The sequence below is a fragment of the Rhinolophus sinicus genome, linkage group LG02 (genome assembly GCF_036562045.2).
Source record: "Rhinolophus sinicus isolate RSC01 linkage group LG02, ASM3656204v1, whole genome shotgun sequence".
Classification (NCBI taxonomy): Eukaryota; Metazoa; Chordata; class Mammalia; order Chiroptera; family Rhinolophidae; genus Rhinolophus; species Rhinolophus sinicus.
Window position 1 is genome coordinate 192372679 of NC_133752.1, and position 21668 is coordinate 192394346.

General features: G+C 46.1%; 1 protein-coding gene across 1 annotated transcript in view; it reads right to left on the reverse strand.

The window, feature by feature from the left end:
- The window catches only part of FAM227A (family with sequence similarity 227 member A), a 50343-nt gene extending 28683 nt beyond the window's left edge, over positions 1 to 21660 (reverse strand). The window contains exons 1-10 of the mRNA XM_019734561.2: positions 21163 to 21660; positions 18050 to 18278; positions 15854 to 15936; positions 12109 to 12178; positions 11445 to 11521; positions 9171 to 9317; positions 8276 to 8377; positions 7626 to 7730; positions 5629 to 5752; positions 4743 to 4850 (exon numbers count right to left, since the gene is read on the reverse strand). Coding sequence (XP_019590120.2) covers positions 4743 to 4850; positions 5629 to 5752; positions 7626 to 7730; positions 8276 to 8377; positions 9171 to 9317; positions 11445 to 11521; positions 12109 to 12178; positions 15854 to 15936; positions 18050 to 18191 — 958 coding nt within the window. The 5' untranslated portion in view covers positions 18192 to 18278; positions 21163 to 21660. The remainder of the gene's footprint in view (positions 1 to 4742; positions 4851 to 5628; positions 5753 to 7625; positions 7731 to 8275; positions 8378 to 9170; positions 9318 to 11444; positions 11522 to 12108; positions 12179 to 15853; positions 15937 to 18049; positions 18279 to 21162) is intronic.
- Positions 21661 to 21668: the final 8 nt, after the last annotated feature.

Consider the following 21668-nt stretch of genomic DNA (forward strand, 5'->3'; position numbering starts at 1 on the left):
CGGGACTCTGAGGAAAGCCGTTTTAGGCAAAGGTGACAGCTAGTGCAAAGGCCCCCGGGCATAGGCTTGGGGGTGCCCAAGAGGCCGAAGGAAGGCCAGTGGGCGGATGCCTGGTGCCAAGGGAGGGCATGGATGCGAGGAGGCTGGAGAGAAAGGTGGTGGCCGGATTTTGCAGGGCAATCAAGGCAGGCTAAGGAGTCTGGATCTCATTCGAAGTGTACTGGAGAAACTATTGAATGTTTTAAGCAGGGAACAACCTCATCTGATGTGTGTCTGTACAAGGTCACTCTAGTCACTGTGTGGAGATCAGGCTGGGCTAAGAATGAAGGGAAGGAGCCCAGGAGAGGCCACTGCAGTCAGCCAGGAGGGAACCGATGCCGGGGGCTGGGAATCGGCACTGTCCCCACCCCTTTCTAAGTTGAGATCCCCGCAGGGAGGCCAAGAGGGCAGTTGCATAGACCGGGGTGAGTTCCAAGAGGCCAGGGTACGGAGATTTGGGGGTTACTGGCACATGGCAGAAGTGACGAAGAGTTGTTCTTTGGTTCCTTCTTGTCCTGGGGACGACACTACAGATCAGGAGCCTTAGAGGCCGTCCCGTCCCTGGAGGCAACAGCAGCAGCAAGAGGACCACTTATGAGAGACCTTGGGCAAGTTACCTAACCTCTCCGATCCTGTTAAAAGGTGTGACCACTAACTACCTCACAGGGCTGATGAGCAATGAAAGGAAATGATGACTGCAGAGCCCAGTGGGCAGGACAAGCACGCGATCCACACGGCGGGGTAAAAGAGGATTGACTTCTAAAGTAAAACCAAAAACTCAGAACCCAGAAAAACTGAAATGAAAAAATGTTGGATAAAACGCTTTTAAAAAGTACCAATCTAGCAACCTCAGAAGGTGTTACATTTAGTATTCATTAAAATGTCATGAAGTTTGAAGACAACTTACAGGTCAGATTTTCTTCACTTTGCAATTCCCGTGTGTCCATGATGACCACTGGGAATGCAAACCTATTAAATGGGTCAGTAACTGTGAAAGTATAGGAAGGGAGCACACAGCAGCGCCTGGCTGTGAGAAAGGGGTGGCTATTCTGATTCCCAGCCAATCACCACAGCCGTACGCTCCTCTAAGGCTGTCGTGTATTCTCTTCCCTGTGCCCTGGACCCAGGCTTCTCAAACGGGAATGTGCGTATGGCTCCCTGGAGCACCTTGGAAACCTGCAGAGTCTGATGTAGTCCATCTAGAGAGATGCTGATGCTGCTGGTCCCTGAACCACACTTTCAGCAGCAAGTCTTTGCCACAGCACAGGAACCACAATGGAGCAGCCGCCTCCTCATCCAGGAAACCAACCAGCACCGCCTGGCGCTCCTCCTCACCCATTCTCTCTGCTCTTTTCTGCTGGTACCTCAGAAGGATGCTGTCTATTTAAACAAGGGTGGCTCTCCTACCACCAACCCTGCTAACTCCTCCAGCACAGCTTGCTCTGTCAGGCTGAGGCTTTCAGAACGAGCCACACACTCTGTTGTCATTCCTGCATCACTTTCCCTGACACCTGGGTCCTACCTTCCACCACCTGATGGAAACAGCTCTCTCAAAGTTCAGCGACAGGGTTTCTTTTGCGGGTGATGAGAATGTTTTTGGAATGAGATAGTGGTGATGGCTGTACAACTTTGTGAATATACTAAAAACCACTGAATTATACACTTTCAAAGGGTAAATTGTATGTTATGTGAATTGCATCTCAATAAAGCTGATATACAGAGAAGATCACCGCAACCTCACCACACGATTCCATGGCTCCTTCCTAGGCCTCGCTCTGTGGTCCTGCTGCAGCCGCTGGCATCACTGACCATCCCTCAGTACAGGCCCCTCTGGCCCCCAGGGCCCCAGTGTCTCTGGGCTCCTCCGGCCTCTCTGGATCCTTTCTTCCACCTCCAGCATGTAGGTCTCCAAGGCTCTGACCCCAGCCCCCTTGTGGGGACAGAGCCAGGAGTGCGGTTTCCAGGCTCTCAGCCTCACATAGAAAGGTGCTGGCTCAGGTAGTAAATGGCCATCAACTGTGATTGGATGGCCATCAGCTGTGGCTAGTTGGCCGTCAGCTGTAACCAGTGAGCCATTGGTCACTAATATAACTGCTGTGGCTAGGCTAGCAGAAAACGGGGACCAGCAAGAAGATGGTGGCTGAGCTAGCAAGCACGGATTGCAGCTAGCAAGTGCGGAGTGTGGTGGAGTGTGGATTGCGGATTCTGTGGCTCCTGCTTCCTGTGTCTCCAACCCAGCCGCCAGCGAGAATATAGTGATATGACTCCCCTACCTATGGCTTCGTGGGTGTTCCATTTTGGCTTCACCATATCCTGTGTTCTTATGTGGGGAGCGGGACCAGAGACCCCGCAGGCTGCCCCACATGACACCTCTCTCTTCTCCCTCCTTTGATATTTCCATCTAGAGATAATGTCAGCGAGCATATCTACTTTAATAAACTCCCAACTGAGAGCCCAGCCCTGACTTCTCTCCTAACTGCATCTCCAGTGGCATCTTGGTCATCTCCACCTGGATGGTCCATCGTTTCCTCCAATTTATCGCGTCTAAGATCAAACTTGTGGCCTTTCTCCCCAGACCCAATCCTCCTCTTGACTTCCTAGTTCTAAGCGGAATATCTGCAAATGCTGGCTGCTAGGTGCTTAGAGCTGCTTTGAATCTGGAACCCACCCCAGCTCCAGCATCCTTCTGGCCTGACCTACTGAGCTGAAGGGCATTTCTGGCTTCCTCATGGCCTTATGGCCTCATATCCATCTTCACAACTGTGCAGGAAAGTGTTAACATAGCAGCCCTGATGGCTGTCCTTGAAGAGTCCTGCTTATAAGGCTGGCCCTCGGCTGGCACCTGGGAATGTGGGTTTCAGCAGTGTAGTGGCTCACTGTGCCTAAACCATTTGTAGAAACAATATGGTTTACACAGAACACCTGAGTTCCTGTGGGACCCTGGAATTTGGAATATGCCAGGCAGGGGGCACCTATGTGATCAGACCCCAGTAGAAACCCTGCACACTGAGTCTCTAACGAGCTTGCCTGGCAGGCAACACTTCCCACGTGTTGGCACAACTCCTTGCTGGAGGACTAAGCGCGACCTGTGTGACTCCCTGAGAGAGGACTCAGGGGAGCTTGTGCCTGGTTTTCCTGGACTTTTCCCGATGCACCTTTTCCCTTTGTGTGCTTTCGCTGTAATAAGTCGCAGCCGTGAGGCTTGGGAGTGCTCCAAGGGAACTACTACGCCTGAGAGAGGTCTTGGGCACAGTTTCCCCACCCTGGCTTACGCTGCCCCACAACCGCAGATTCCCAGCTTTCAGAAAGAGAGTCTCAGGGGGCACCTCACCCAAGCTCCCACCCAACCCACAACCTTTCAGGCAACGTGCTAGCAGCTCTGCCAGGGCCCCTCCAGGCACAGGAAGCTCATCTCCTGAGACAGCACTGCCTCGTAAGGGGGTCCCTCCTTTCTGCTGGGTGCCCTTCCTTTCCCTGAGGACGTTAGACTAAGGGAAGGAGAACGGTTTCACTGGACAGAGAGGCCAAAGACTGACAAAAGCACCAGGTTGGTGAGTCTGTCTGGGCAACAACCTGGCTCCCCAATTGTGCTGGGAAACCTCGGGCACCTGAACATCTCTACACCTCAATTCCTGCCATACGATGGAAATAATAGGATCTCTCCTAAGGTTGGGGAGGATGAAACAAAACAATGCAAGTCCAGCAGCGGCTGGTGCAGAGAACAAGTCCGTGTGATTAGCGTTATCTGTGTTGCTAATCCAACTACAGCTCCGTGCTCAGCTTCATACTCTGACAATGTGAATTGTTTTCACCACATTTAAGAGAAAAACCAGTCTCCTCATTCCTCTCTCCCTCCTCCCTGAAGGGTCCTGGATATCACGAAAGGGTTTGATTAGACAGATGCTGTCTGCCCCCATGAAAGACAGAGCTTTGCTGCATCCCTGGGGTACCCCATGAAAAGGGGCAGACATTCCCCAGCTGAACTCCAGTGTGTTCTCTGATTTCACAGTCCTGAGTCTGAATCCCGGCAACCCACAGGCTGGTCCTCCAGCCCACTGCTGCCATGAGAAACACCTCTGTGCCGCTCAGCCTCTGGGTCTTCTCCCACGCTGGTCCCTCTGCCTAAAACAGTAGTCCTCCCCTGCCCAGCCTAAAACACACACCCTTCCAACTGCAGCTTACATGCCACTTCCTGACCCTCTCAGGGCGGAACTGGGCCCCCTCCCCGCGCGGTGCACGCCCTGTCCCAGTGCCTGATCCGCTGCAGTGGAGCTGTGTTGCCTGAGCTTCCCATTAGACTGCACGGCGGGGCCACGTGCCTACTGTTTATTTAGCCCCGTGCCTGGCACACCGTCCTCGACTGTCTGCCGAGCGCAGTAAGAAAGTTGGCCTTGGGCAGGTTGCCTCATCTGAGGAGGCGGCAGTGGGCCCTTCAGCTGCTTGTTGTGAGGATTAAATAAAAAGGATAAACACCTTAGCACGGTGCCTGGCACATAGCAGACACTCAGCAACGGGCATCTACCATTAGAATGGAAAATCCCACCCCCGACTCTAACCATGGCTCGGAAGTATTAACATTTCAGTCATTTTGGTGACTAGTTTGGGGGTACGTGAGCGAGAACCTGGCCTTTCCCTGCCCCAACTAGATGGTGTCTGGGTGTGGCTGGGACAAAGGGGGCAGAAGTCCATAAGCGGTACCTTACCCTTTATCAGTTTTTTTCTCTGCATCATTAATTCTTGTCTCCGGAATCTCTCTGGATCCAGTTCCGAGTAGTCCCAACTGTTATAATTCTGTGGGCAAGGATATATACCTAAGAGGGAGTCAAGAGTGATAATGAAAACTTCTGCAAAGGAGAACAGGAGACGACAAATGGAAGACAGAGGCCTCTGAGATGCCCCCGGATGGTCCATCGGGAGGCTGGGCTTCCAGCGAGCACTGTCTCCGCCCCACACCAGCCTTGCGGTCCTGGCTGTCACTTCCTCTCCAGGAGGCTTTGGTTTCTTCATCTGGACAATGGAGACGGTATGCCCACCCTGCCCATGTGACAGTGTGGGTGTGAGGACCAGATGACACCACGATGGGTGAGCCTGTGCCGCGCTGTGCAAATGCAAAGGCACTGGCATTGTGTTCCTGTCTGTCTCCTCTGCTTTTACTGGACTAGAAGCTTGCTGAGGGGAGGTTTCATTTACCTTTGCACCTCCAGGGCTTAGTATTGGACCTGGCACATAATAAATAGGTACTCAGTGAATTTTGTTCAACGTAGTATCACACTAAGTGATAGCTAAGTACCAGAAATGAGTTCACTCTACATATTTGATGGTGATGTTTACGGGGCTGTGCTCAATCCTGCTCCCTGCAGGTGCAGCTGGGTACGAAGAGGGGACAAGGCGTGTCTGAGAACTGTTTAGAGGAAGCGGGAAAATTGGTGCTCGTTGGGGCTCTAACCGCTTTACTTTCTTTAATACTGAGAAGAGAAAAGGACGACTGCCTCAGTGAAGGGGTGTGATGGCAAACAATCACACACCCAGGCTCAGGTGGAAAAGGTGTTTCCAGAATTGCTTGCCCCGGGACAAAGAAGCACCTCTTACCTGAAATCCACAGGCTCATCGTGTTACAGAGGTCAGACTTGAATTCGTGTGTGTTGAACCAGGACTGTGGGAAGCAGCAACAGAAGCTTGTGTACAGGGCTTTACTCAGAAGTGATGGCAATCTCTGGGGGACAAGCAGAACTCAGGCAACCTTCCAGACATTTCTATCCCCGGAAGAGCCCCTGATGTCAGAAAGGACCTGTGATAAAATTCTCTGACACCATACTGCCTTCTGGTTTATTAGGGGAGCAGTTTCCCTCTGCAGCTGCCCCACAGCTCGGTGGACTCCTTACCCTACCTGGGGATGGCTCCTCAAGCACCGTGCTATGCTAGGCCAGCAAGCCCTCCCCCAGCAACTCTGTCCATGTGTGGTCTGTGGTGTGGCCCCTTCTGCAACCTGGCCAAACAGCAGTCCCGAAGGTGACAAGATGCATTTGACAAACCCATCTTGCTATGTCCCGGAAATAATGTTAGTAAGTATTACTCACTGGGTTTTGTCTGTGCACAGGTGGTATCGTTGTTTCTTAACTATGGTTGAGCGCAGATTATGCATTTATATCTGGCTTTATGTATTTAAATGATAACATAAGCACTTCCCCCAAGTTTTCATAATATTGTACTGAGTGGGCATATCAAAATTTACTTAACCATCCCCTATTGGTGGATATTGTCTTGTTGCCAAGACTGCATTAAAAATTATGCTGAATAATTATTTTTATTTATTAAGCTATGTCATTGTCTGGCACATAGCAGTAGGCAGACAAGATTGTTGAATGGATGAATGCACGCGTGAATAAAAGCAGCTTTTCCTGTATATTAGATTATGTCTCCCAGAAGATAGTATTATACTACTAATTACAGTAATGTATTGGGAGCTAGCCTGTGCTGGGCAGTATGTCAGATGCCTTACAAACACCATCTCCTTTAAGCCTTAGGACAACTCAATGAGAGGCATTATTATCCCCATTTTATGGATGATGAAACTGAGGCACAGAAAGCCTAAGTGACTTGTTAAGCGGTCACATAAGTGCCTTTCAGCATAATTGTATCAATTTACTTTCCACTCACACTGTCAGAGTGCCATTTCCCTGTGTCCTCAACGACACTAAGAATTATACTTTCTAATCTATGCTCTATGACAGGTAAGAAGGGACATCAAATTAGTATTGTTTTAATTCATATTTTTCATTATTGTTAAGGATGAACTTTTTCTTATTTGTATTTCTTCCCTGGTGAATTTCTAGATTATGTGTGCTTTGTCCATTGGTCTATGGGGTGTTTCATTTTTTCTTATTGATTTATAAGAGTTCTTTATGTTGTGTGACAAACACATATATAGTACTGATATTCTGCATAGTTTCTCATTTGCCTTTTAACTTTGTAGTAATTTTTTAAAAAATTATATAATTATATTGATCAGTCTTTTCCTTTACAGTTATTTCCTTGGAGCCATATTTTAAAAATCATTCCCCACTCCCAAACCATGTAACTATGCACTTAAATATTTTCTTCTAGCAAACCTTCAGGTACCTCTATACATACACTCATAAAAAGTATATAAGTATATTCATACTTTTAATTTTAAAATTATAGGCTTATTTAAATACTACAGGAATATATAAACTAGAAAAGGAAGTCTCTTATAACCTTATTCCCCAGAATATAACATAACGATTGACTAAGAGTTTGGTAAAGATTTTTTCAGACTTTTTTCTATTCATAGGCACACATACATAATGTACATATACATGTATATTTTTTAAACATAGCATTGTATACATTGCTTTGTTTTTCTCTTAAAATATAGCTTTACATTTTCCCAATCAGTATATATAGACCTACCTCATTTTTCCTAACTGCTGCATTGTAAGTCAGTGTGGATGTATCACAACTTACTAGTCACTCCCTTATGGAAAGAAAGTTAAGGGCATCCCATTGGCTTAGAAGTGAGTAGCTATCTCGTGTGAGTTTTTTCCTAAACAGTGGTTCATGCTCACCTTTAAAATAGCCTCTTCATAGTGGGACCTGGATTCACGAAACAAAAGAAAAGCGTATTGTAGGGCTATCCGGTCGAACAACTTATTCTGGATCTCCCTGTTTGGCTGCCAGGAATAAAAACGGAGAAGGGATTACTACAGTCCCTGCTGAAACAGCCAAGAGCTGAGATTCTTAAATATGTATTTCTTTCCTTTTTAGAAATCTTATTTTCAAGATATTTAACCTCATTATTTAGGAAGTACTACAGAAATTTGTTTCATAGGATTTATAAAACATGAACATAGAGGGGGAGTGTGGAAGAAAGCATCCTAACTGTGGACCGGGAGGTCCTTACTTTACTCTCGGCCCTGCCCTTGACCAGACATGTGACATGGACCAGTTCCTACAGCGCAGGGGAGCTGCAAGACATTGGAAAGCGGCTAAGAGAGAGGACCAGAAAGCTGAAGTCACTTGCCCAAAGTAATACAGCCAGCAAGCGGGTATAGGGCGAGGCTTGTGGGAGGTAGGGAGCGGAAAGATGGGGTGACGAAGGAGGCTGCAGGGCGGTCCAGAGAATCAGAGTGGCTTATAGCCCATGTTAAAGAGGTTACGATTTGTGCCATAGAAAAATAACTTAAGCAAGGAGAGAAGCGATCAGATTTGCATTTACCTGGTACCTTTCATGAAAGATCCACCAGAAGCTATCCAGCCATATGGTTGCTAGAGAAGGAGAAGAGAGAAACTTCTCTAATTCTTTATCCGAACAGAAAGACTTGAAAAGAAACAAAATTCACATTATTATTGTTGTTGTAATTATTCTTTTTAAAAAAATGCACCTGGCGCCACAGACAGATTCATATACCATCTCCACTCAGAACCGTCCTTTCCTCCTTCCGTGTCCCACGCCTGCTTATTGTTATTAATCACACCATCTTTCCACCAGTCACCTTTGGAGTTAATCATGTAGGGTGATGGGACACAGCTGTAGGGCTGCTTCCTCCCCTCCCCACACCTCCTCACAACTATCCCCACGTCCTGAGTGGCCACCGTTGTCTCACATATGCACACAGGTTCTTCTGGGCCTTAGAATATGCCCTTCCTTCCTTCCTAAGGAACCCAGTGTAGTGTGCGCTGCTCTCCAAGTGGGTAACTCACCCCATGGGGCATGGGAAGAAAATATTCTAACTAATGTTTTATTAAGAAAAAAAGAAATTAAGTTCATCAACATACAGTGCAGTGACTGACAACAGAACATCTATAGCATTGATAAGGAAACATGTCGTGAGGGCGTGTACTCATTGTTTTGCTAATAGGACACATGATCAAAACAGTCTGGAGACCAGCAATCTGGTAGAAAGACTCTTGGTTTTGGAGGGAACGTGGGCTTGGGGTCTAAGCTCAGCTCGGTCACTTGCAAACTCAGTGACTCACTCAATTGTCCGGACTCTCAGTTTCCTGGGATGTAAAACTGGGACAGCTGCAACTGCCACGCGGGTGGTTGTAACACTGGGAACAGCTGGGCCCAGGTGGGCATCACAGAGGTGAGCTGTCTGGTCTTTCCTTACCTTGCCGGTGAGGGGGTTTCTTTCAGACCGAACCACATTGCCAACCATGTCACAGAAGTCCACCCCATTGGGAAGCTTGTTTGGCCTAGAGCTGTTAAACTGTGGGTACTGGTACAGCTCTGCCAACAGATTTTTATCTGCTATTTTCTGAAGCAAAAAAAGAAGAAGAATATGAAAATGGAGTCCATCATTTTGACAGGGTAAGACAATAGGATATCTTCCCCTTTTTAGCATGAAGACAATATAACAACCTTACAGGATGTGGGAAAAAATGAGGGTGCATTTATGATCCCAGCACCCCTACTGAGCAAACACCTATGACATTATTTCTATTTTCCCATTCAGGCTTTGAGCACAGGTATACAAACAGGTAGATGTAACCTCAATCATTTTACAACACACACACACTTTAATATCCTGCTCTAGCCACTTAATTTTAGATTTTTCACACTGCTACACTGTCTTCAAATGTATCATTTAAAATAATATATCCTGTTAAGATGTGCAATAATTTAACTACTCACTGTTACTTTTGAGTAATATTACTGTCACTATATTAATAATAAAGTTAATAATAACTTGGAGCATATACGTGTTTCCCCAAAAATAAGACCTACCCTGAAAATAAGCCCCAGTTAAGATTGTCAGCCAGACGGATGCATTTAGTACATTATGACGATGTTTCAGAAGACGATGACATGACTGTATTTGAATAAACGTAGATTGTTGTACATGAAAAAACAAGACATCCCCTGAAAATATGCCCTAATGTGTCTTTAGGAGCAAAAATTAATATGAGACCCGGTCTTTTTGTTTGTTTGTTTTTTGTTTTTTTTTTCTTTATTAGGGAAGGGGAACAAGAATTTATAGGGGAACAGTGTGTATTTCCAGGACTTTGTTTTTTCTTTCCAAGTCAAGTTATCCCTCAATCTTAGTTGTGGAGGGTGCCGTTCAGCTTCAAGTTGTTGTCCTTTCAGTCTTAGTTGTGGAGGGCGCAGCTCAGCTCCAGGTCCAGTTGCCATTGCTAGTTGCAGGGGGCACAGCCCACCATCCCTTGCGGGAGTCGAGGAATTGAACTGGCAACCTTGTGGTTGAGAGCCCACTGGCCCATGTGGGAATCGAACCGGCAGCCTTCGGAATTAGGAGCATGGAGCTCTAACCGCCTGAGCCACCGGGCCAGCCTGAGACCCGGTCTTATTTTGGGGGAAACACGGTATAAGACTCGGTCTTATTTTCAGGGAAACACGGTAGTTTCCCACCTCCTCGGGTTATTTATTTGGTATGGCTTTCTTAAAATGGCACTATTAGATCAAAGAATGTGACTATCTTTATGGTTCTCAATATAGACATTAAATGGATTTTTAGAATAAAAATAAAATATGACTACAAAATCTGTAAAAATACAGAAAAGTAGAAAGAGGAAACCAATCACCATCACCCAAAGGCACCTACTAGAAACATTTTGAGAGACAAAATTACTCTCTAATTGGGCTATGGCATTGACAATGGAAGAACTCGGTGATAAACTGCACAGATTCTGAGTCAGACAATCTGGGGTCCGCGGTCAGCTCCACTATTACTAGCTGTGCCACCTTGGGTAGGACATTTAAATCTGCTTGGCCACCATCATGGGTCATTTGACAGTTTTAATGTGGACTTGCAACCATCGGGCTTTTGGGAGAATTTCCTAGGCTAAAAGGTGAAAAAAGGATAAAAATACATTCTCCAGCATTGAACGGTTTGGAGACATAGGCTCTGGGTAGTTTAAAGAGCAAGCTTAGGAGAATTTTAACTGGGGTGGCTTCTGGAGGCGGCGGAGAAAGCCTGGCCGTGGGTCCGAGGATCTGAGCAGGAAGTGGGGCTCGGCCACCGACAAGCTGCATGAAGCTGCAGGTCATCTAACTATTCCTACTTCCGGGGCATCTGCAATGATCAACCCAACCAGCTGTGGAAATGGCCCGTTGGAGCAGTACGGCACCGTGACTCTGCGTGAGCTGAATCTGAACTGGTTGTTTCTAAGGGGAAATACCTTCTAAGTTCTAAAAATAAACAGACAGATGACCTCTGGAACATTTCTCATCCTGCCCTTTCCAGAGTGTTATGAGAAATCCTAGCATTATTAAAACATTTTGAGATCCTCTAAAAAGGGAATTCTGCAATTTTCCTGCACAACCACTATCCAGGTGCCAAGTATCCCCTCTCCCCCCAGGAATAAGACTGATTTCATGCCCAGCAGAAAGCAGCCAGAAACAGACCCAGGAAAAGATCCCTTACCCTTTTAATAAAGAAAGATTTGACATTCCTGGATTCTGAGCCGCTGCAAGTGTACTTGGATGTTCTTTGACTTTTGTCTGCAGCAGAGTGGAAGGAGAGAAATAGGATGTGAGGCATCTCGGGTCTGTCCACTGCTGTGTAGTAATTATAACTGGGATTTTCATTCAGCCTGGGCGGCCTGATGACACGCACGTTATTAGTCTCACTAGATCTCGCCTGTGTTGCTGACTTATTAAGAGTCCCCTGCTACTTGAGCCGGAGAAGCAGCCAGGAGGAGACAAAACATGGACTTTGAAACAAGGCTGGGATGAGTCTAGAAACTGCCACAGACAAGCTGTGTGACTTTTGGCAAGTTACCCCCTTCCCCCAAGCCTGTTCCTCATCTATAAAACATATTCAATCGCACCGACCTCACAGGTAGGGCATTAGGAAGATTTCACAGAGGAAAACGTATAGAGAATCTGGTGCAATGTGGCACGTAGTAGGCAGTCTGTAAGGGGTATTGTCCTTCCCTCCTTCCTTGCCCAATGTCAAGAAGTCTTCTTTAAGAAGAAGATAAAAAATATCCTCATCTGAAACTCTGGACTCCTACCCAATGCATTTTAGACACTAAAAAACCAAACCCCACCAAACCACCATCCAGGCATTGAGAAAGGACGTTTGCCTCTGTCTCCCGAGCCTCCGTGACTTTTCTCTTTAAAAGCCGTCTTCTCCAACTCAAATCTCTCAGTTTCCTTCAAAAACCAAAAAGAAATGGGGCATTAGGGATTGATGCAAATCTTGGCGGAGGGTGGGGGTCAGGGGCTAGGCCATTTCTCCCGTTGGTGTGTAACAGGCCTGGGACAAAGTTAGATTTTTGTGAGTTTTAACTCATGTAATCATTTCAACAACCCTATAAGGGTGACTCCTTATTAATGGTATCACCATTTTATATGAGACTCACAAAGATTAAATAATGTAACAATGTGAGAAAATGGTAGAGCAGGAACTGAAACTCTAACAGTCTTACTGCAGAGCCTGTGGCTCTGCGGCTAAACACTTTCCTGCGTATAAATGCACACATACACAGACACGTGCTGTTTTTAACTTACATGGAATCAGTCCAAATAGTGTGTACGTGTATTTTGCTTTTATTTACAATTCAATTCCAAGCTCTGCTCAGTGGTGGGGTAGAGGAGACTGAAGCTAATGGTCTCCTTCCTGCATCAGCAAAGAACGGCTGAATCTCTGTGAAACGCAATTTGACTGTATTTACCAAAATTTTGAATTTCACTTCTAGGACAAGAAATACTTGCAAATGAGCCCCAGGACACATGTACAAAAATATTCACATGCTCACTATGATGAAAATACCACTGAAATATTTACCAATAGGGAACAGTTAAATTAATTATGCCACATTCAACCTAGAGAATATGATGCAGCCATGAAAAGAACAGTACTGATTCTGAAAAATCTCCGAGAGGTATGTTTGTTAAAAATTAATGAATTAAAACCAAAAATAGGTTACAAAATAATATTTATGGTATGATCCTGATTACATTAAACAAAGAAAACAACAACCCCAAATGGATGTGCTATATATTTCTAAATGTATAAACAAAGTTCTGGAAGGATGCATACCACACAATTAGCAATGGTTTCTTCTAGAAAGGGAACAGGGCTGGGGAAAAGTGACTTTGACTACTTATATACTTGTAGATGGTTTGAGTATTTTAGGATACGCATGCATTATCTTGCTATTTAAAATTTTTAAACTAAAACAAAAAGATTGACTCAAGAGCTGAACTGACCCAAAAGTCAGTACTGGAAACGCTGGGGTGAGGGTGAAGCTAAAAACTGTGGAGACAAGGCCCCTGGGGGCAGAGGAAGTTGGTGGGAAGCAAGATGTCAGGTGGGAAGGGGTTAGGAGACTTAGGTGGGGTGAACTGGCAGGCAGTAAGGGGGCAGGGGGAAGTGACAGGAGAGGAGGAGGAGCAGGAGGAAGAGGAGGAGGAGGAAGAGGAGGAGGAGGAAGAGGAGGAGAGGGACAAGGCACCGTGGACCGCAGGTCAGGCCAAGTACGGACTCATAGCGACAGCCTCCGACCTACAGAACTGCACTGCCTGCCGACAGGTGACTCGGGTTTTCATCTAGCAGTGGGGAGCAGTGGGGACTACGGCGAACTTCAGAGCTCGTGCGCTGATAGCGGGAGCCCCCGTACTTCTGCTCCAGCCGATGATGCCACCAGGAAATGCAGACCCCAGTCCAAAGACAGCTCGGGCCAACTGGGGCCAACAAACAAAACACACGGGAAGCCCAGCCTTGCCTACAGACCAGCAGTGAGTGACCGCCGGTGTGGGTGAAAAACCTACAGGTTAGAGAGTGAATGTGCCCACCGCACACAGGATCCCTCAAAGAGTAAATCTTCATCATCAAGATCCTGCCTCCCAGCCGCCATGTGTGGGAGTGAGGCAGGTGGACCCACTGAGCTGTACAGCGCCTGTCCATTCTAGACGGTGTGGAATTGGCCCTCCCAGCAGTATTCTCAGTACCGGCGAGGAACAGGTCCTTAGGGGATTGCTGGTTGACATTGCTCTGTGGCTTCATTTCAAATCTCCCTATCTTGAAGATTGTTAGATTTATGCCTCAGACTCCTTAAGTGCAGTTAAAAATCAAATACAGGGCCAGCCCGGTGGCTCAGGTGGTTAGAGCTCCATGCTCCTAACTCCGAAGGCTGCCGGTTCGATTCCCACATGGGCCAGTGGGCTCTCAACCACAAGGTTGCCAGTTCAATTCCTCGACTCCTGCAAGGGATGGTGGGCAGCGCCCCCTGCAACTAAAATTGAACACGGCACCTTGAGCTGAGCTGCCGCTGAGCTCCCGGATGGCTCAGTTGGTTGGAGCGCGTCCTCTCAACCACAAGGTTGCCGGTTCGACTCCCGCAAGGGATGGTGGGCTGTGCCCCCTGCAACTAGCAACGGCAACTGGACCTGGAGCTGAGCTGCGCCCTCCACAACTAAGACTGAAAGGACAACAACTTGAAGCTGAACGGCACCCTCCACAACTAAGATTGAAAGGGCAACAACTTGACTTGGAAAAAAGTCCTGGAAGTACACACTGTTCCCCAATAAAGTCCTGTTCCCCTTCCCCAATAAAATCTTTATAAATAAATAAATAAATAAATGAATAAATAAAATCGAAACCTCTGCTCTGCAAAAGACAATATCAAGAGAATAAGACAAGCCACAGACTGGGAGAAAACATTTGCAAAAGACACAGAATATATAAAGAGCTTGGAAACCCCAACAATAAGAAACTAAACAATTAAAAAATAGGGCAATGACTTAACAGACACCTCACTAAAGAAGAAATACAGATGGCGAGTAAGCATATGAAAAGATGTTTAATATCACATGTCATTAGAAAATTGCAAATTAAAACAACAAGATGTCACCTTACACGGATTAGAATGGCCCAAATCCAGAACACTGACACCACCAAATGCTGGTGAGGAGGTGGGGCAACAGGAACTCTCACAGGAAAGCAAAATAGTGCAGCCATTTTGGAAGACAGTTTGACACTTTCTTACAAACCAAACACACTCTTAGCCTACGATCCAATAATCATGTTCCCTGGCATTTACCCAACTGAACTGAAAACACATATCTACACAAAACCCTGCACAGGGATGTTAACAGCAGCTTAATTCATAATGGCCAAAACTTGGAAGCCACCAACAAGTCCTTCAGTGGGTGAATGGATACACAAACTGTTACATCCAGACAATGGAACGTTATTCAATGCTAAAAAGAAATGACCTATCCAGCCATGAAAAGACATGGAGAGACCTTAAATGCATATGACTAAGTGAAAGCAGCCAATCTGAAAAGGCTACATACTGTATGGTTCCAACACTATGACATTCTGGAAAAGGCAAAACTACGGAGACAATAAAAAGATCAGTAGTTGCCAAGGACTGGGGGAGGGAAGAAAGGATAGAAGAAGCACAGAGGAGTTTTAGGGCAGTGACACTATTCTGTACGATGCTACAAAGGTGGATACATGACATTACATTTCCCCAAACTCATAGAATGTACTGCACAAAGAGAGAACCATGTGTAATGTACACAATAGGCTTTGGATGACAATGTGCCAGTTCAGGGTCCTCAGTTCTAACAAATGTACCACTGTGACACAGAGGTTGTACATATGTAGGGACATGGGACTGCTGTGACAGTGAGAATGCTGTCCTTTCTGCTCAATTTTACTGTCAGCCCCAAACGCCAAGAAAAATAAAGCTTACTAATCAAAATCTATATATATCTTTGAGACCTCCATTGGACAAATGTGCTTTCACATAAATGGAGGGGCCCCCAGGGCCCTTCCTTCCTGGAAGCCTGGCCTTGGCCCCAGCACCCGTAACTCACCAGACTGTCGTCCAACGCACAGGAACGCAGATCTATCCCAGTAATCTTCTGGTTCACCTGGTGGATGGAGCCAATAAAGCACGCTGGGAGGTGAGTCTGCTAAGGAAACTCTGGATGGTAATTACACGCAAGCAGGATGAGGCTAGCCCAGCAAGGACGAAGGCTCACTCCCTTTCTGTGCTGTCTCTCCACTTGATTATTTTATTTGAAAACATTTAACACTTTTTTAATCTTGTTTTAAATGAATTGCTTTATAAATGAAAATTATATTCTAGACACCTTGGAAAATATATAAAGAACTATCCATCATGCTACCACACTAACAACTGCTGTTAGGATTTGGGGGGATTTCCTGCCAGTATTTTTTTTTTACATACATATTTTTTTTTACATAATTATAATCTCAGTAGATGCCTATTTTATTACTGACTTCTCTTCTCCTCATTATTATGATTATTTTCCATAAGGCTAAATAATCTTCTCAATAGTTTAAATGGCCTTACGTGAATCCGTTTAGAGGATGCACCTTAATACACTTAACTATTCCTTGGCTATTGAATATTTAAGTTGTTTATAACTTTTTGCAATCATAAAGAATGCTGTGATACACAGAGTCACACAGAGCAGTTTCCATATTTTGGATTATTCCTTTAAGAGAGATTTTCAGGGGAGGGATGACTTGACCTTGTCTATCATTGTTGAAATCTCTGCTCAGTTCAAGGGCCCATCTTGTTACCGTCTCTACGTCTGAATTTTTTCTGTCTTAGTCTCAATTGGTCCAGGACATATCCTCTGTGAAAGCCCCATAATCCTATCACTCCTCACTGCCTTCATCTAAAGCAAGGTTCACTCTTCCTTCCATTACCCTCAAGTGTTCCTACAAATTGGATGATAAATGAAGATGGCAAGGAGAGACATAATAAATCGTAGGGAGTGAAATGAATTAGTTAAGGTGAGATGAATGTGGATTAAGAAAAAGATGGGAGGTTAGAAAAAGGCCCAGGATGGAGGCCAGATGGCTCAATTGGTTAGAATGTGAGCTCTGAACAACAGGGTTGCTGGTTCAATTCCCACATAGGCCAGTGAGCTGCACCCTCCACAACTAGACTGACGACAACGAGCTGCCACTGAGCTTCTGGAGGGACGGCCGGATGGCACAGTTGGTTAGAGCGCGAGCTCTCAGCAAGGCTGCCGGTTCAATTCCCGCATGGGATGGTGGGCTGTGCCCCCTGCAACCAAAGATTGAAAACAGCAACTGGACTTGGAGCTGAACTGCACCCTCCACAACTAGATTGAAGGACAACAACTTAGAGCTGATGGGCCCTGGAGAAACACACTGTTCCCCAATATTCCCCAATAAAAATTTAAAAAAGAAAAAAAAGAAAGAAAAAGGCACAGGAAAATGAGACCCTGAGGCAGATCCTGGGTGGGATCATGGGTGCTCATCTTGAAGAGGGTTTCTGGGAGGCATGGGACAGGGCATGCAGAGGGGTACGTGCAGTTTGGCTGGCAGCAGCATGACTTGAAGGGAAATGAGACGGAAAGACCTGTAGTTATTTATAACCCCAGAGGGTTATTTGATGGTTGAGCTCTAAGTCCTCCAGAGATGGGAATTTGGGGTCCCTGGAATATAGTTCAGCGTCGGAAGTGAGATGAGGATCAACGAAGGCAGGACTAGAGAAGTAAGATGCTGGTAGAGCTTGGATGACGCCAGAAGGGGCAAACGCTGAGCCCAGGCAAAAGGGCTGGCAGGTGAGAAGAGGTGAGGTCAACAGCAGAAAAAAAAAAATTTTTTTTTTTAAACTGAGTCTTATGTTCACTTGTCAGAGGGCAGAGGGCTGGACCATGTCTTCTTAGTTGCTATCTATAACTAATTATTTGGAAGATAAAAGGAAAAGAAGGAGACAATGGGGAAAAATGAGCTTGTTTTCTCTTCTTCCTCATTCTTTCAACAAATATTTCCCATACTTCTTCCTTTTGGGCTCTCTCTGATTATCTTAGTGAAACAAATTCAAGTCAAACAATCTTACACAGTCTCAAATTCTTTTAGAAGGTAGGCAAGAGTTAAGTAATAAAAAAAATTAATGAATGTATAAGGAACAAGCTAACAAGTAATGCATGTTACAGACTCAAGCACAGATTACACCTCTGCAGCAGGTGTATTTGGTCTCAGTTATCAACAGCACAGAAGGATACAGGGTGGACTGTCTTCCATATTCTTCCTCACGGCATTCTGCCTTGCATTCTGTGCGACGAGTGAGGCAGCCGGGTGCTCATCCACTGGTACCACTGGCAAGGCGGTGACATTGATGACATCCATCTTCCTGAAATAAGCCATTGTCCAGGTTCTTGTAAACTGACAAACAGTAAGTTTCCACTTTTAAGAGCCTCTCACTCTGATCTTGTTCTCCATTCAACCAGCCTCCTGGAAATCACAGACAGCATAGAACCATCTTAGAAAACAGGCACGCTCCTCTGGCAAGCGGGGCTGGTGGAGAGGCTGCATGCAACAGGGGGAATAAAGGGTTTTGTCTGGGAAAACCATTGTCAAATGAGGATTTCAAGGCGTATGTACTTTTTCTTTCTGCCTGCTGATGCCCACCCTCGGGACCCAATGAAAAATGTTGACCCCTGAACAACGTGGGGGTTCGGGGTGCCCACACCCCATGCAGTTGAAAATCCACGTATAACTTTTGGTTCCCCCAAAACTTTACTAATAGCCTACTGTTGACCGGAAGCCTTATTGATCACACAAACAGTCAATTAACACATATTTTGTATGTTACGTGTATTATATACTGTATTCTTACAACAAAGTAAGCTAGAGAAAAGAAAACGATATTAAGAAAATCATAAGGAAGAGAAAATATTTAAAGGTCTGTATGTATTTATTGAAAAAAAAAATCCACCTATAAGTAGACCTGCCCAGTTCAAGGATCAACTGTAGTTTTAAAAATAAGGAGACTGGAGTGCTGAAAAGGCTGGGGCTCCAGACCACCCAGCAAGCTAGGCTCTAAACTAGAAATGAAATCAAATCGTTTTGCTTCTCTGAGCCTCACCTGGAAAGTCAGAGATTTGAATGAGGACCCTAAGACCCTTTCAGCTGTCAGATGCTACGATTCTGTGATACGGGTCCATCTCCTCAGCCTGAGGGTCCTGACTGACCAGACGCTTTCTGCTCCCTCTCAGAAAACTGGCCCCTCACTACTCTTCCTCCTGGACTGAGAACACTATGGCCAGGCTGCTCTCCTGGATCCCTGCTTATAGGACAGGAGTCCACTACCACCATTTGTGGGTCCTCCATGTCCAGAGCCTGGTGGTAGAAGCCTGGTTACAATGAAGTAAAAAACTTAGACCTGCTTCTCAAGAAGCTCATACATAATGGAAGGACAGAGAAAAGGTAAAGCTTGGTGGAAGGAAGAACCGAGGGGCCCTTTCATTACAATCTCCTTTCCTCTCCTTCGGTTCAGGCCTTCTGCTCTGCCCTCTTCTCCCCAGTGCTGCATCCTAGATGCTTGCACCCCACTGAACCTCTTCCTGGTCCCTGCCACGCTATGCTCTGGGCCTCTATGCCTTTGCACGTGCCGTTCCCTCTACTCAATGCTCAGCCCAGATGATACATCTCCTAGAAAATCTTCTTGAATTACTATTAGTACCACCCCACCTCCATGAAGCCCAGGAGTCTGCTTTCATCTCTCCATTACAGCATTTACAATACTGAACTGGAATTAACTGCTTCTACAGATTTCTCCATTAGGCAACTGACTCCTGAGGGATTAAGTTCACTCAATATTTGATTCCATTTTAGACTCACTCATCATACTTCTTTCTAGTCCAAAGAGGCGATCCATTTGGGGCTGTCCCAAGTCAGTTGGGTTGTAGGAAGGGCTGGCCCAGACCCAGGTCAATACTCTTTCCTCCCTCCTTCTCCAAGCCCTGAGCCAAACAGGCAAAGAGCAGGGTAAAGAGGAAGCAGATGCACTTCAGGGCTTCTCATTTTCCTCCTACCCAGTGCCCAGCATGATTGGCAAATTCGAGCAGTTTCTCTGAGTAGCCAGGCTTAGGGTCACCCTGTCAAGAAGCGTCTAGCTTAACATCACTACTCGTGCTAATGGTAGAATTGAATATTATGTTCCTTAAGAGAAATGTTTAAAATACACACTCGGTTCCCCTCTGAATTTTTCATGATACCATTTTAAGATAAGTATTCTCTGAAACATAGTAAGTTTTTATTGTCAGTACTTAAGGAGGAAAAAAGGACAGAGGAGAAAACTAATTTCATTGAATATCTCCCCTGCATCCAGCACCGTATTAGGTGCTATGGGTCGATGAGTAGAAGATTAAGAAACGTTCTGCCCTCATGGAGCCCCTTTTCTGGCAGCCGAGATTTAAATGTCCCTGTTTAAAGTTAACAGGCTTTAACTTAAACAACATGCTAACTTTCGTTCAGCGTAATCTTAAGTCATTCAATGACTATTTACTGAGTGCTAACACGACCCAGCAGTGTTCTCCTGTTTTGATCCAGACTTGACCCCTGCCCTAATGGAACTTATGTCTACTACGAGACATGAGAAAATCAAATTTAATCAGATAAAGGAGGAGGGGAAACACCATCCAAGCAGAGAGGACCAAGGGTACAAAGGTAGGAAAAGGCTAGACCTGGGCATCACAGTAGCCACTAGCCACGGCGACAACTGAGCCCTTGGAATTTGGTTAGTGTGACCGAATTTAAAAATCAAGCTGTACAAATTTAAACATGCTGATTATATGTTGAAATTATAGTATTTGGGGTATTTGGAGTTAAAGAATATATTATTCAAATTCATATCACCTGATTTAGGGTTTTTTCAGTTAAATATATACCTACTAGAAAATTCTAAATGACACCTGCGTCCCACATTATGCTTCCATTGGACAGTGCTGAGCTAGGCTGTGCAGATGTTGGTTCGAGGACATGGAACTCTCCCCTTTCCAATGCAGTGAGGTGTAGTTGGCAGAAAATTGCACTTCGAATCAAGCGACCCAGGGGTCCTGCCCCTCACTGCCGGGACGACCTGGTGCATCCACTAGGCCCCCAGTCAGTATCCTTTGAACAACCCTCAGTTCCTTCATTTTTCAAATGGAACCAATAATACACTCTGTTAGGACTCGGGAAGATCTAGAGTTGATTCTCGAGTAGTTCTCTGTCCCTTGCTCACTGTGAGACCTTGAAGCGGCCCTGGGCCTCCGTTTCCCCCGCTTGTAGAAACCGATGAGAGTCAGGCGTGGGGAGGCGGGCAGGGTGATGACCGTTCTTCTGTCCGTCTTACCTGACGACAGCTGAGGAATTCGACGAACTCGGGGCCGGTTCCGCCACGGCTTCCTCAGGGGACCCTGCAAAGTTCTGGATGCGATATCCGACCCCCGTGGCCCCCACATCCACCAGGAATGGGTGCCCTTTGCTTCGTGTGGGGGGAGCAGGAGGGGCAACAAGGAAAGGCCCATTTTGCTACTGTGAGTCTTGGCGTTCTCCAGGCAACGCCGGGCGCAGCCACCACGTCCCCCTGGCCCACAACAATGGAACCATCGCGAGTCACCGGCAGACGCCGTTACCACAGTGACGGCCCCAGGAGGCTGGGGAGAGCAGACCAATGGGTTTTGGGGGGAGGGTGAGTGTAGTTCTTCGTCCTAGACTACAGCATGGGGGCATGTAAGTGACTCCAGAAGACAGTCACCTTGTGGAGTCTATTCAATATGTCGAGGACACTCCTCAAGCGTTCTTGGTGCTTTGCGGATGCTCGCGTTGTGGACCCCGTCGCGATGGGCACCCCCACTT